A 14,595-nucleotide genomic window follows, 5' to 3' on the forward strand; every position below is an offset into this window, starting at 1 on the left:
GGGGGGGGGGGGGGGGGGTAGGGTGGGGAGGCAGAAGGGGAGCTTGTTAAAACTCAGATTCCAGGGCACCACGGAATCTGCATTCTGAACAAGCCCAGCAGGCCTCCCGTACGCAGGCAGGCGAGGGTCTGGAAGCACCGACCCGTCCGTCTGTCCTCCCAAACCTTTGCCACCTGCTCCCCAGCCCATCCCTGGGGTGTCAGTCCCCGGGGCCCTGGGGGCAGGCAGGGCTCCGCGTCAGCCCAGGGGCGCGTCCTCCTTGAAATGCCACCCACAAGAGCTCCTCCGCGTGGGGACCAGAGGCGTGCCCCCCTGAGAGCTGCGGGTCCGGCAGATGGACCTTGAAAACGCCCGTGACCGCTCAGCGGGGGACGGGGCTAGGGCGCGAAGGCCCCCAGCCCTTCGTTTCCTCACTGAGTCACCAGGCACCGTATTTGCTCGCCCCGAACAAGGGTTAAGTCGCGAGCGGCCACTGGCCGTACAGCTCTCCCGACACCCCCTCCCTGCTGGCTTGGGGGGCTTGACCGGGCCCAGCCCAGCCCCCGGAGGGATGTCAATCACATCTCCCCCATTTCATTAAGGTCAGGGCCACCTTTCTGAGCCTTCTTGCAGCCGGGGCTCAAATCAAACAACCTGCTTTGTTCTGCACGGAACTGACGAGCAGTTAAAACCCCATCATTATGCCGTAATTCCAGAAAATTGATCCCAGCAAGTAGCTAAGCGGGGCTCCGAGCTGCTTTGTGGGACACCTTATCGGAGGCTTTGAAATGTCACAAATCCCAGGCGGCAGGGAGCTGACGCCTCTGGGCCCGGCGGGTCAGCACAGGGGCACGCGGACCCCACCGCGGAGTGGACGTGAAGTTAGAGCAGCGGGAGGGGACACCGCCCGGCTCCCGCTACGGGCGGTGGCCGGTCTGGTGGCTCTGCCATTGTGCCAGCAGAAACGTCAGCAGCCGGAGGACAGAAGAAAGGACACAACAAAGAAGACGCACCGGTGGGAAAACGATCCCCTAGAGGGAAACGAACGAACGGCTGAACGAGGGATTTAGAGAAAACGAACCCCGCGGTCTCGGCCAATTACGCGTGACGGCGACTGTGCAGAGGCAGGGCCGAGGGGGCGTCTCCTTCTGCCTCCCTGTGCCAGCGGGGGCTGGACCGCACCTCCCGTGCCCCAGCCCTCCCCACCCCCCCCCCGCCCCGCCCCGGCTGTTTCCTGTGGCTTCTGTCTCAATTCACAATAAGCTCCTTTTCTCCTAAAGTAAGTGCTCCATGGGAGTGGTGTGGCCTTTTTGTTATTTCTTCCCCCAAATGGGAGTGTGTATGCTGAAGTTGCACTTGACAGACGGGTGGGCGTGTTGTCGTTTCTCTGTGGTGGAAATGAAGCTGGGGAAGGTGTGGGCGGGGGGGGGGGGGGGCAGCCAGCAGGAACACAGATTTGCCCCTTTCCGTACATCTTGGGGGGCGCGGGGTGGACGCGTACGTTTGTCTATCAAGGGCCGGCCGACACCTCTGGGGCTACAAAGTGGCACTGCCCCGCACCTAGTAGGTGCTCAAAGAAGCGTGAGTGGAGCAGGCTGGCCTCCCTGAGCAGGTGGCAGAATTTGACGAGATGCCCGCAGGGCCGGCCGGCTGATGGGGCCAATCACACCCTCTCTGCGCTGCGGCGTCCCCATCAGAGAGTAACCACCGACCCCTTCCCCCACCCTGCTCCAGGGCTGTTGGGACGGCACTGAGGTCACCCACAGCAGGGCCCTCTCCCGGGGTCTGGCACACAGTCAGCCCTCGGGGCAGGTTCTGAGGGGAGGGAGGCATATTTGGGGGCAGATGGGGAAGCTGTCCAGGTGAGAGCAAATCTGGGGCAACGCCATCGGGAATGAGGAAGGCCCGTGTGGAGCACGCGTGTCGGTGGGAGAGGGTTCACAGTGCAGGCAGAGGGAGGAGGGGGCAGGGGCCCAGGAGGGGGCTGGAGAACCAGGAGGCGAGGGCTCAGGTTCTGCACCTGCCTCTTCTTTCTGGTTCGCCAGAAAGCCTGGGACAGCGGCCTCAATGTGCTCATCTGTCAAATGGGGTCATCAAGCCGCCTACCTGCTACGGCCACTGGGGGCATTACTGAGCACAGCAGCTAAGCTGCTTGCACGGTGCCTGGTGGAGAGCAGGTCTCCCCCGAACGGGGTAAAGTGACGTGTTTGACAGAGGCCCCCAAGCACGGGGTGAGGGATCACACTGGAGCTCCAGCCTGCCAGGGTCCGGGCTGTGTGCACAGTTTCAAAAACCAAGTGTTCCCTGAGCCAACGTAACAGCTGACACAACGCGACAGCCAGCAGCAGGCACGGGCCCGACAGTGTCACCAGGAATGATGCACCCAACGTTCCCAGCGACCCCCAGGGTGGCTTGCATCATGATCTCCATTTTACGGATGGGGAGCCTGGGGCCCAGAGAGCAGAAGCAACTTGCCTGAGGTCACACAGCTGGTGGGTGACTGAGCGGAGAGACCCGAACCCGGGTCTGGCCCGGGAAGTGGCGACGTTAACCGCTCGACTGTATGCGACCAGCCCGGTGCAGGGCCGACCTGGCTGAGTGTGGGATGGGACCCAAGCGTCAAGCCTGTGCAAGCTCTGCTCCACCGGGCCGGGGTGGGGGGGGGGGGCACTGCCAGATGCACCTGCCAGGGGCACCTTCCCAGCTCGCAGCAGGCCCGGGAGGCCGTGCGCCCAGCCAGCAGGTGTCCCAGGCTCTGCCTGGGGCTTCCTGGGACCAGACCAGAGAGGCGGGGGGTGGTGGGGGGGGGGGGGGGGGAGCGGCCCAGCGCTGAGGTCTGGAGGGAGCCCAGCGTGAGAACCACGGGGAGGCTGTTTCAGGCCGAGACCCTCGGCTCAGGCATGCGGGACAGACGAGCCCAGGGCCGCTGCCGCTCGGGGAGCAGGGCCGGGCTGGGCCTGGGCGGGGGCTCCCGGGAGCCAGGGTGGATGGACAGTCCCGGATACGCTCTGTCGCCCGAGTGTGCACGGGCCGCAGGTGCCCAGCGAGCGAGGGACGAGTCTGACCGCCGGGCGCTGGCTGGCCCACCCTTCCCGGACTCGGGCGCGGCCTGTGTCCGCTCTGGGGTGACTGCCCGGGAGAGAAGTGCAGCGCCCCACGCACGTTGGCACGTTGGCATGTGCTCCCGCGGGCGGCCGTGGAGGCGCTGGTACGCATAAGACGACGCCTGTGATGGCAGGAAGCCAACGGAGCCCTCGGGGAGCTTTGGGCAGGAGCCTGTCTCTGAACACCTGGTACCGATGCCTTTCGGCCGGAAACACGGGCGTTACGGCTCAAGACGGTTCATTTCTGCAGCGAGCGCCCGGGACCTCTGCTCCCGCCCCCTGCCTGGGACCGGTCTCTCACTGGGCAGGGAGAAAACGGACACAAAGTGCTGCTTTGCCGAGGAGAAATGCCGCCACCTATAAATTACGATCTGTTCCACGATCTGTTCCGAAAGGCTCGCAGAAGCAGGTGTGTTCGCGGGCTGGCCTCAGAGGATGTCCGTGCTCCGGGAACCCGGGGGGCCTGCTTGCTCCCCATCCAGAGGCCACGCCCGGGACAGGCAGAACCCAGGAGGCCGACGCCCTCACAGGCCTTGTCACGAGTAGAGGGGGGGACGCTCTAACCGTACCGCTGGTGCGTCACAAGAAACCGGCCCAGCCACGCCTGCCGGCTTCTCCTCAACCGCCGGGAACGGCCCGCGTGAGAGAGGAGACAAAGGCCCGAGTCCTTTCTCTGCAGAGTCACCTGGAGTCTGGGGGCTGGGCTCCTCTTAGAGCGCCCCTCGAGGGAAGTGGGTTGGGTGGGACAGCACCGGCAGCCCGGGACTGGGGAGGGAGGCGACACAGTCTCCTGACGGCTGCTGACCCTTCCTGCAGGCTCCCTCCCTGCTCGGCCGTGCTGTGCCTCCCTCAGGATAACCCGGCTTCTCACCATTGGCCCAAGCACCTGCAGTGGAGCTCGCTGTGGTGACGAGCGTGACCACACGCTGTCCCCACTGCAGCTGGGTTGGTCCTCCCTTCACTTTTTTCCAAGCCGTCCCGATATCTGCTGCTCGGACTCCAGAATGGGACACAGGCACACCTTTGGCACAGCAGGCCGACGGCACTGGCTTCTGATCCGTCCCCGTGAGAACACGGGCCCCGGCTGGGCTTCTGGGATCCTCCTGCACCCTTCCCGCTTGCTCCCTGCCCCCGGCAGACTCCTTCACCCGGCCCCGCATGCCCGCCACAGGGCCTTTGCACATGCTGCTCCCACTTGACTCCTCGATTGTAACCTTCCAAGGGCAGCGGACACATCAGTTTTGCCTCCCAGGCTTCCCCGAACACGGGCAGCCCCCCTCGGCCAGGCACCGTCACAACACATCTTCTCTACTTCTCACACTGCCCCGCGTGGTAAGCACCCCCAGCGGGTGCGAGGCCAGCGGCAGGACCCCCACTGGCTCAGCTACGCGTTCAGCATCGGCCGAGGCTCCGCAGCCAGTGCCTCTGACCCTTGCCACGTGGCTTCCGGGGCGAGGTGGGGAAGAGGTGGGGTTGGAGTCCGAGTCCCGAGGGGGGTTTAAATGCCCGCTGGGCAGCATGGGCCGACGGTCAGAGGGGCACTGAGCCACCTCCGAGCAGCTCAGGAGCTCGGCACTGCTCACGGGTCACCCTACGGACCACCGGGGGGTGCCGGCCTGGGCCGGGGGGCCCACGTGGAGGGTGCTTGCTGGGAACCACCCCCTGACCAAGCGGGCAGAGGTGGGGGCTGCAGCGTCGGGCCCGGGGCATGAGGCACGAGGCCTTGGGGAGGGAGGCCCCTGGACAGGGGCTCCTGCTAAGGCCACCAAGCGGCTCTCTAGATTCGAGGGCGGGTGGGGGGTCTACACAGCATCTAAGGGGAGACGGTCCAGCTCACATCCTCACCGGGACCCATCCCACAGCTGGCGGCCACTCCAGTCGCCCCGACCCCGTTTCCAGCAAACGCAGAAATGTACCAGAGGAACCGGGCCCGATGCCCAGCCTTCTGCTCCCGGGCCTCCCCCGAGACGCCTCTCAGCCGGCCCCCCTCGCCTCCCCGCCCCCGGACACCCGGCGCTCCCGGACCTCGCCGAGGATTCTCTCAAACCCCACCTTGGGTTTGAACAGACTCTCGTGGGCAGGGGAGGAGGCTGCCGGGCCGTGCAGGGGCGGGTTCAGGCCCGGTGAGGATTTCGGCAACGTGCAGCCTGGGCATCGGCTCTGCTCTGCCGCGGAGGCTGGCTCCGCCTGTCGTCCCTTCTCTCCTGCGACAGACCTCCCCGGGCTTCCGGCACCCCCGGGGCAGCTGCCGAGTGGGGAAGCACAGGTCCCGCCTTCGAGGATTCCGAGATTCCGAAGAATCCTCCCGAATGGAGGGCTCCGGTGCGTCTGCGACGACCCATTCCGCTTAGCAATGAACGGCCTGCACCGGATTCTCCGCTGACCGATCCTCGCGGATCTAGGTCACACTGACGGGTAAAAACCGCACGCCTGGCTGGCCGGCGGCAGCCTCTGTCCCCACGTGCCAAATAAGCAGCTTCTCAGCCCATCCCTGCCCCTCGCCTGCCCACCGTGCACGGGGACGATACCGAGTGTGCGGAGCCCCGGAGGGGGCCCTTCAGCAGCAACGTGAGGCTCCGGGAGGCACCGGCCGGGCTGTCCCCAGGCCCCCCTGTCTCTACGCCGAGTCCCCGCACCACAGGTGCTCAGCATCTCTGCCCTCAACGTCTTGAGAACCCAGCTCGAGGGGCTCACACCTCTTCCAGGAAGTCTGTCCTGACTTCCTCCTCCAGGCCTCTGGACCCGTAGCTCCTGTGCCCAGCTCCATCCCCTACTAGATGGGAGCCCCCGGAGGCGAGGACCGGGGCCCCGGCACCCGGGGGACAGGTCAGCACGCTGCCGCCCAGGGCCCGAATCCCAATCTCCAATCCCGATCCTCCGCTGGCAAAGCTGTAACACAGGGCCACAGAGAAGCGAACGGGCCAGTCTGCTGATCCAAAACCACCTGCCCGAATGCGCCCAACCGCCACGAAGCATCCCGGAGGAGGAGCTGAGTGCCCTGGACTCGGATGGCACCGGAGTCCAGCGGGCACAGGCTCTGGAAACAGGACAGATCCACGCCTTGGACGCTCGGGAGCTCAGTGATCTTGGGAGAGCCGCACCCACCGTCTCCAGGCCCTGGCGTCCTTCCCTGTTAGGTGGGCACGCGGACCCTGCAGGGAGGCTTTGAGGATCTAACGAGCGACGTGCCCCAGGGCCTGGCCCCGTCAGCCTTCCCAGCACCCCCTGGCACTCCGGGTTCTGAGGCACCTGCCTTCCCGGGCCAATGATCCCGGTCCCGGGCGAGAGGGCTGCTTCTAAGAGCAGAGCACCTTCCCCAGCTTTGCACAAGGGGCCGGCGGCTGGGTCGGGAGAACCAGCCTGCCTCTGGGACACAGCCCGACACGGGGCGTAACCTCCCCCGACTCTCCCTCCCACGTCCGATGATCTCAAGGAGAAGGAAGGAAATGGAGGGGCCCGTCCAGAGTGCCCCTGCCCCACAGAGCCGGGCGGCGGCTCTCTGCTTACCCCAGAGGGCCATGAAGACGGAGAAGAACACGGTGGCGGGGTTGTCGAAGAGGTGGCTGGCCCGGGCCGTGGCGCACGCCGAGCTCATCTTCCAGTAGCTGCAGGTCTTGTCGCACAGCGGGCACATGGTGATGTTGTGTCTCTGGTCACACATCTCCATGCTGCAAGAGAGGGAACAGCCTGCGAGTCCCCGGGCCAGGACGCGCAGGGCCTCTGCCCGCGCGGGCCGGACGCCTGCTCACGCGGAGATACGATACTCGAAGGCCATCGGCCGTGTGAGCGGGAAGCTGCAAGAGCGTCGTCTGGCCCAGACCGGCTTTGGGGACGACGAGACTCCCGCGTCCACGGACGGAGGAAGGAGTCCAGAGAAGGAACGGTACTTGCTCTGGGCCACACAGCAGAGCGGGGACGGGGTCCCGGTCTCTGTCTGGAGAGCCCGTGCCGTGCCCGGCTCTCGCCTCCTGCTCCCGGGTCCTCCTTTGACTGTTCCCGCCCTCTGTGCCCCTGGCCAGGCCATCCAGCCCCTGACTCAGTTTCTCCTTCTGGAAGATGAGGAGAGGGGCCGGAGTAAGGCCCTCCCAGCTCTGGCCTGCCCTGAACTTTCTCCTCCCTGCCGGCCTGGACGAGGCACCGAGCTAGGAATAGACACCAGGCAGGGGTGCTCATTCCCAGGGGCTGAACTGGAGGATGCTTTGCGTGTTTTGCTTCTGGCTGCACACGGACTCATGTGCAGAATCGTGCCTGGCCCACAGCAGTCGGTGTTTAATCAACACCCGCTGGAAGGCTCCCGTCGACCCTCCTCTGCCCGGCGCGGGGGGCCTTCTGGCTCACTTCTCAGTTACCCTCAGCAGCTGTGAAAACAGCGTGAATACGATGTGTGTGCCAGGCACGTACGAGGCACCGGAGATGCAAAGACGAATCGGAGCAAGGCTGCTGCCTGGGGGCACCTGGGGGAGCGAGCACGTGCGTGGGGGGCGGGGGGGGGACGGCACACGCAGGCGCTGGGCAGCGAGGCCCCCCCCCCCCCCGAGCCAGCCGGCTCTGCCTTTGGGCCTAGGCTCTAGCGTTTGTAATCTGTGCGGCCTGGGGCAGGCTACTCGAACTCCTTGGGCCTCAGTTTCCCCACCCGTATCGGGGGAGGGGGGTGCTGGGAATGAGGCTGCCACCGCAGTCGGCTGTCGAGAGGATTCAACGGGAAAGCACAGGAAGGCCCCGGAACGGTGGTGCCCATCGTTAGTATCACGGGGGCAACCAAGCCCAGACGGCTGCGTGCGCCCCTGGCTGAACCTCCTCTCTGCTGAAGGCCCTTGCTGGGTGGCAGGTGTGAGAGGGGGTGGGATGTCCCACCCTTGCCTTCCTGCTGATAGAGGCCGCCCGGGGCCACGGCGACCTGGCCTGGGGGTGGGGGGGGGCACGGAGGGCCAGGCCTGCCGCCCGGCCCTCCTCCGCGTTGGCATAAACAAGGCCAGCCAGACAAAAAGCCTTTTTCTGCTGGTTTTAAACCCTGTGCCGCGCCCTTCATCACCTGCAGCCAAAATAAAGACAAGGAACGGGAAGGTCTGTTCTTTGGAGTGGATGGGTGCGGTGGGGCGGGCAGGCGGCTCCTCTAGGGGCAGGGCGGATCAGACTCCAAAGGGGACACACGCCTCCTGCTTCGCACATGGCACCAAGCGGGCAGAGGCCGAGAATCTCCGAGATTCCTCTGGAATCCCCAGGAAATGCTGTTCGCCTCTCTCGCCGTGTCAGGGGGCGGTGGTGCGGGCCTGGCCGAGGGGACCTCGGCATCCTTGCGGGGGAGCGCACACGCCTGCCAGGGCAGAGCCTCGTGGCTGAGGCTGCAGCCGGTGGTGCTGCCCTCCAGGGGAGGGAGGAAAGGAGGTGGAGAAGTCCCCAGGGGTCCCGGCCACTGGCCAAGTCCCTCGGGGCTCTGGGGTTAAATCCCCGCCACACCTAGGCTACTTTGACGGCCACGGTCAGACCCAAGCACGGTGACCTCATGTCACATTAGCCAACAAAGGCACAAGCTTCCTCTGGCCTGTCTGTGCCCAAAATAACCCTGGAGGGGACATAAGCCAGATTCCTTTACCGTTTTGATTCCGGGTGGGTGGAATACTTTAGGTGTTACTCATGCATCAAAGCACCATTTATACAAAAATTTGCCGGATATGGCCTTTCTGCACTGCTGAGTCGTAATGAGCCACTTTCTTGGCCAGGTAGAGACTCATTGGGTCTTCAGTGACGGGAACTACAGATGAATTTTCCAAGCCACAGCCCTGCTTTGGAGACACGGGGCTGAGTCGTAAGAAATACAGCCGAAGCAAGTGATGTTCTAGGACTTTCCCCGAGGGACTGCAAGCTCGTGGAAGGGGGGGCCAGCGGGCGACCCCGGCAGGGTCGCTGACGGAGGCAGGGGCTCGTCCCGCGCATGCAACACAGTTCCCTCCGGCTCCGTGTTAGCGAGCCGAGGAAACAGTCGGAAAGGACGAGAGAGACTCCTTGCGCACTGAGAAGTGGCCTCCAGGCTCCCGCCACTTGACTCATGTTCTGGCTGCCATGTGGGGAGAGACACACCCCGGCACGAGGCCAGGCCGCCTCGGGGACCTCGGCCTTCTTCCACGAGCTCCCCATGCCTGACGTGCCCGTCGGGGGACGGCAGCGGGAACGTCAGCTCTGAGCTCAAAGACCTGGGTCTGCCCCTGCGCCACGTCCCAGAGCCCCGGGGACAAGGGCAGCTGGAACCAAGAAGAGAGGGACCCGGGGGCTGAGCCCAGGCACGGTGGTTTGTCCCCTTCCCGGAGCTCACCGGGAGGCAGCAGATGTTCTCATCACATAGGGACTGAAAGCTCAAAGCGGGGGAAAAACCCTCCCAAGGACGAGAAGGAGTCGGACGCTCAGGGACGTCTTCCTCCGGACGGGAGAGCGCCTCCCAGGGCGTCTGTGCTCGGAAAGGACGCCCGCGCTCAGTGCTCGAACCCGCGGCCGCGGCTTCCCGGGGGGCCGAGTGCCAGGACGAGGGGTGTGGCGCCCGCCTACCTGGGGATGTTCTCGTCGACGGTGGCACATCCGTACAGGAAGACGATGATCCCCACCACGGACGCGGGGATGAGCATCTGGGTGTACACGCCCAGCCAGGCAAAGTACAGGCCGATCTTCTCCCCAAAGTACTTCCTGCGCCGCGGGGCAAACAGAGACCGGCTTGCGCTCGCCCCACACCCCTGCCCGCCCCGCAAAGGAGCGGCTCCAACCGGGGCCCCGGCTTCTCCCGAGCAGGACTCGGAGGGTGGGTGGGGGCCCTGGGAAGGTGGGGTGCTGCTGGCGGGGGGGCGGGGGGCTACCCGGGGGGCTGTCCCAGGTCCCGGGCGGCGTGAGCGCAAGACGCCAAGAGGACGTATTAAGGGTCTCTGGCGCCTGGAGGGGCTCACGTGAGTTTTGACGGGATGGACTCCCGTCTGCAAGTCCCCACAGGACATCCGTCGCCTACTCCACTCCCCTTCCCGCCCCGGGAGAGAGGACGGCTCTCATCTTCCTCCCGACCCACAGACTCAAGAAGCCTCACCACTCGGCGGGGTGGGGCCCGGGCCGCGGGTTGGGGAGGAGGGGGTGAACAGGACGGAAAAGAATCTGTGGGCCCGTGGGGGACCTCGGGCCCCCTACCCAAGCTCAAGTTCAGACAGGCTCCCGGGTGTGGAACAGTCAGTGTGGTGAAAACACACAGGGACGGTCATCCGACGGGCTGCCCACCAGGGACTCGCCTCCCACCGCCTCCTTCCGAGCAGCCGGGCCTGCTCGCACCTGGCGACCCCCTCTCACCTGACCAGGTCGATGGGCTGGTACTTGTAGAAAACCCCGTAACTCGCCCACTCTTGGTACAGGAGCTGGGGGAGAGCAAGCAGTGAGTGAGGACCAGTGGAAACGTAGCTTTGCTTCCCAGTCTCGGCTTACGGTGCACTGTCCATTCGTGCAGCAAAACCCTTCGAGAGCCGGCCACATGCCGGGTACGGTGCTGGGCACTGGGCTTTCGGAGGGGAGCACGGCGGACGCAGCCCTGAGCCCCGGGGCTCCCGTTCTGGCAGGGGAGACCCACACAAACCCTTCGGCTCCCACGAGGGTCTCAAAGAACCCACCGCCGTGGGAGCTGAGCTGGCAGGGGAGGCCGGTAGGGGCCTCCTTTTTAATTTCTTTTTTTTTTTTTTTTAACATTTATTTGTTATTGAGAGACAGAGAAACACAGAGTGTGAGCAGGGGAGGGAAAGAGAGAGGGGAAGACACAGAATCCAAAGCGGGCTCCGGGCTCTGAGCTGTCAGCACAGAGCCCCACGCGGGGCTCGAACTCACAAACCGTGAGATCATGACCTGAGCCGAAGTCAGACGCTTAACTGACTGAGCCCCCCGGGGACCCCCAGCTTGGGGGGGGGTGCTCCTCAGCAAGAACGGGCTACTTCTTTAAGTGCGGGTGAGGACGGGAGAGAAGCTTCTAGAATCCCTATGGAACCCTGACTCTACATGATTTGATCCGGAATTGATCCAAAACAGCCCAATCCTGTGAGGCTTTTCCCTTCAGGGTTCTTGGTTGTCCCAGTCAGACACCATGTCATTCTTCATAAAGGACAGAAACCACCAGGCTCTGGGAGGAGAGAATTACCAGTGGCAAGATTTTTAAAAACCTCACGGGACGCAAAGAGAGCTCGACGTTCGTCTCCCGAGATGGGCTGTCTGATTAACATGGCTTCGTGAAAATCAGCACACACCCCGTTGCCCCCCCGGGCTTTGGGCAGGGATGGTAATGAGCTTGGTAGATGGAAGGCCGTGTATGAACACGTAGAGAGCGTCCTAGGAAAGACACAGGTTAGGACTGCTGGTTTTAAAAGAGAAACCCCACTCCTGTGGGTAATCGATGCTTTTCCAACCTTAACGCAAAGCCGAAGTCACACGGCCAGGACCCTCTGCGTGGGGCCGCCTGGCTCGGCTGGCACCAGGCGGGAAGGAGGGGGGAGGCAGGTGTGAGCACGGCCCCAGGGGCCCCCTGCTCCCTTCTGTGCAACACGGCTTGCCCTGTGACCTTCCCCCATCTCTCAACACTTAAGTTTTAACATTTTGGGGGGTGGGTTTCCCAGACTCACATTGTGTGCTGGTCCCTGGGATGCACACCAGGCCATGTCCCCACCACAAACACGCTGTCCTATGGCCCGCATGTGTGTCCCCCCGCCCTCCCTGCCCCAATTCGTCATGTCGAAGCCTTAACCCCACTGTGCCTGTATTTGGAGATGGGGATTTTGCGAAGTGATTCCGGTTAAACGACACTGTGCGGGTGGGGGTCTGATCTGAAGGGACCGGTGTCCTTCTAAAAAGAGACAGGAGAGGGGCACCTGGGTGGCTCAGTCGGTGAAGCGTCCGACTCTTGGTTTCGGCTCAGGTCACGATCTCGCGGTTTCGTGTTCGAGCCCCGCGTGGGGCTCTGTGCCGACAGTGCTTGGGGTTTTCGGTCTCCCTTGCTCCCTGCCCCTCCCCCACTCGCACTTTCTCTGTCTCTCTCAAAATGAATAAACTTAAAAAAAAAAGAGAGAGAGGCACAAGAACTATCTTTCACCACGTCTGCGTGGAGAACATTGTGAGACAGCAGCCGGCCGCGAGCCAGTAAGAGGGCCCTCCCCTGAACTCGGCCCTGCTGACCCCAGGATCTTGGGACCTCCAGCCTCCAGAACTGGGAGGCCATGAACGTCTGGGGTTCTGCTGTCGGTGGCCAGCCCTGACGGATACGCCTGCCCCCACTGCCCCACAGGCCGGAGCTGACAGACGTGACCTTTTACGTGCACGAGACCTCTTCAAGTAAGTCTCTGAAAACCAACCGTGTGCAAACGGTTCGCGGGGAGGGGTCCTGTTTCCACGGACCAGGGAGTCAGGGGTCCCTAGAAATGACCCTCCAACTCTCCATGTCCTCGGGATCCTTTGCAGCTCTGAGGAACAGGACTCAGGGGAGAACATAAGTTCTCTCTTCAGAGCGGGGAGGCAAATATCAGAGAAGCAAAATGCATCCTCAGGGAAGTACAAGCAAACCTCGCTGTCAGAATCCTGGGTTTTGCCTGCTCTGATCTTTGTAAGAGGAGCTCTCTTCAGATTTTAAGGCTTCCTCTAAGTGCTACGCACTGTGTTCAGCCAGGTCCACGTTCTGGAGGACTAGGGGCCGGGCCGGCTGGTGGGCGGCCTCTGCAGCCCCCTACGGAACTGGGGTGCACGGGGTCCCCCCAGGAGCTAGAAGCCCCACTCCTGTGCCGAGATGCGGGCTCTGCTGGCCCCTGGTGGGCGTCCTGGGCACTGAGTCTGAGTCCCGAGCGCCGGGTGGGCGTCCTGGGCACTGAGTCTGAGTCCCGAGCGCCAGGTGGGGCCCCCTCCCCTCTGAGCCCTGTCCAGGACAGACACTCCCCTCTGAGTGCATGACAGGCTCTCCTTCCTCCCTGGTCTGGGGGGATCCCCACGGGCTTAGGCCAGAGAGCTGGGGCCTTCCGTGTCTCAGCAGGCCCAGGTGTGCAGAAAAGAACGCGAAGGCCCCCCAGTTTCACCCTGCAAAGCGCCAACTTTGACGAGGGTGCGGGGCACCTCCGGAGAAGCGACGCGGCCACCAGTGACCCGGGTGGCTTCCTCCCCGAGCCGAGATCAAGCTGCCGCCGCGGGCCACACGCAGGCTGGGGGGCGCACCAGAGATGGGGCCAGAGGGAGGAGGGAGGGAAAGAGAGGGACGAGGATTTTGCCGGGGGACGGAAGGCCCTCTCAAAGGCATGGCCGGCCACGTCACACCGGTCCCCGTGCTCCCTGGCCGGCCCAGTGACACCGGCCTGCAGCAGGCCGGCCACCCTTCACTGGTGCGTGTGGCACACGGTGGCTTCCTACGTGACCACTTTACCTCCACGAGACTCTCTTCCTGCCAAGAAAAGAATATCAATCACCCTGCAGCTGTCAGCGTAGAGAAATCGAACTCGAGATTTCCCTGTCACGGTTGGCAGAGCTCCAAGGGTGCACCTCAGCCTTGCGAGCAGGGTGGGAGGTGTCAGGGCCCTGGGGTCCGCCGGCTGGGGGCTGGTGGGCCCAGTCACAGTGACCTAAGAGCCTCCCAGAGCTCGGGCCTCAGAAGGAGCCCGGCTCAACCCACTGGCATCTCTCCTGCTCAGACCTCCCTCCTGGGCCCATGTGGCTGGGCAGGCCCGTTAGGGCACTAACGCTGTCCTTACTTTGTCCCTTGCTGTCTCCCTCTAGCACGAAGGCCCAGGAAGGCCAGGTTTGTCTGGTTCATGTTATCCCCAGAGCCTCTAACAGGGCCTGGGGCAGATAACAGGGTCCTAGTAAGTAACTGGGGAAGGAAGGAAGAAGGGAGGGAAGGAAAGAGGGAATAAGAGGTCAGGGTCCTGTGGCTCTCAGTCCAGCACAGGGATGGAGACAACTCAGTTGACATCTGGAGCAACTGCCCTGCCCCGTGTCCCCGGATGAAGGAACGCTCGCTCCCAAGGGCCCTGAGGATCAAGCTGACAGTTACAGCCGTGCTCAGCCTTGGGTCTAGCCTGCCTCCTGCTCAAACATCCCTACTGTGCCCCTGCTCCTCCAGCTCAGCACAGAAAAATGGCCTTAGCTAGATTGCAACCCCCTTTCCATCCTGTGAGGTATCTTGGGTCAGGCACTTGGGGCTGTTGACACTGATGGGACCAATAATGGGGGAACCACAGACTTTGTCACTGGAAAGGCAACATACTCAGAACCAGGTTGCTTAAAATGAAGCCACGTGGGAGAAGGAGAAGTTCTCCAAAGCTCTGAGTTAGGACCCAAACACTTATCTGGGACATTCCTCCCACCCTCCGTCCCTTCCACCTGTCCACCCACCCAAGCATCCCCACTCATCATCCATCTATCCATCCAACTACCCACCCATCTCTCCATCCATCCCACCCATCATCCATCCATCCATCCACCTATCCCTCCATCCCATCCATCATCCATCCAACTACCCATCATCCATCCA

At 63.5% G+C, this 14,595-nt stretch overlaps 1 protein-coding gene across 2 annotated transcripts in view; it reads right to left on the reverse strand.

Moving 5' to 3' along the window:
* ANO1 (anoctamin 1) overlaps positions 1–14,595 on the reverse strand; it is an 81,149-nt gene that overhangs the window by 33,999 nt on the left and 32,555 nt on the right. For both annotated transcript variants that reach the window (XM_049641591.1, XM_049641599.1), the window contains exons 9-11: positions 10,401–10,465; positions 9,624–9,758; positions 6,591–6,751 (exon numbers count right to left, since the gene is read on the reverse strand). In XM_049641591.1, coding sequence (XP_049497548.1) covers positions 6,591–6,751; positions 9,624–9,758; positions 10,401–10,465 — 361 coding nt within the window. The remainder of the gene's footprint in view (positions 1–6,590; positions 6,752–9,623; positions 9,759–10,400; positions 10,466–14,595) is intronic.

Source organism: Panthera uncia, chromosome D1, assembly GCF_023721935.1.
Source record: "Panthera uncia isolate 11264 chromosome D1, Puncia_PCG_1.0, whole genome shotgun sequence".
NCBI lineage: Eukaryota > Metazoa > Chordata > Mammalia > Carnivora > Felidae > Panthera > Panthera uncia.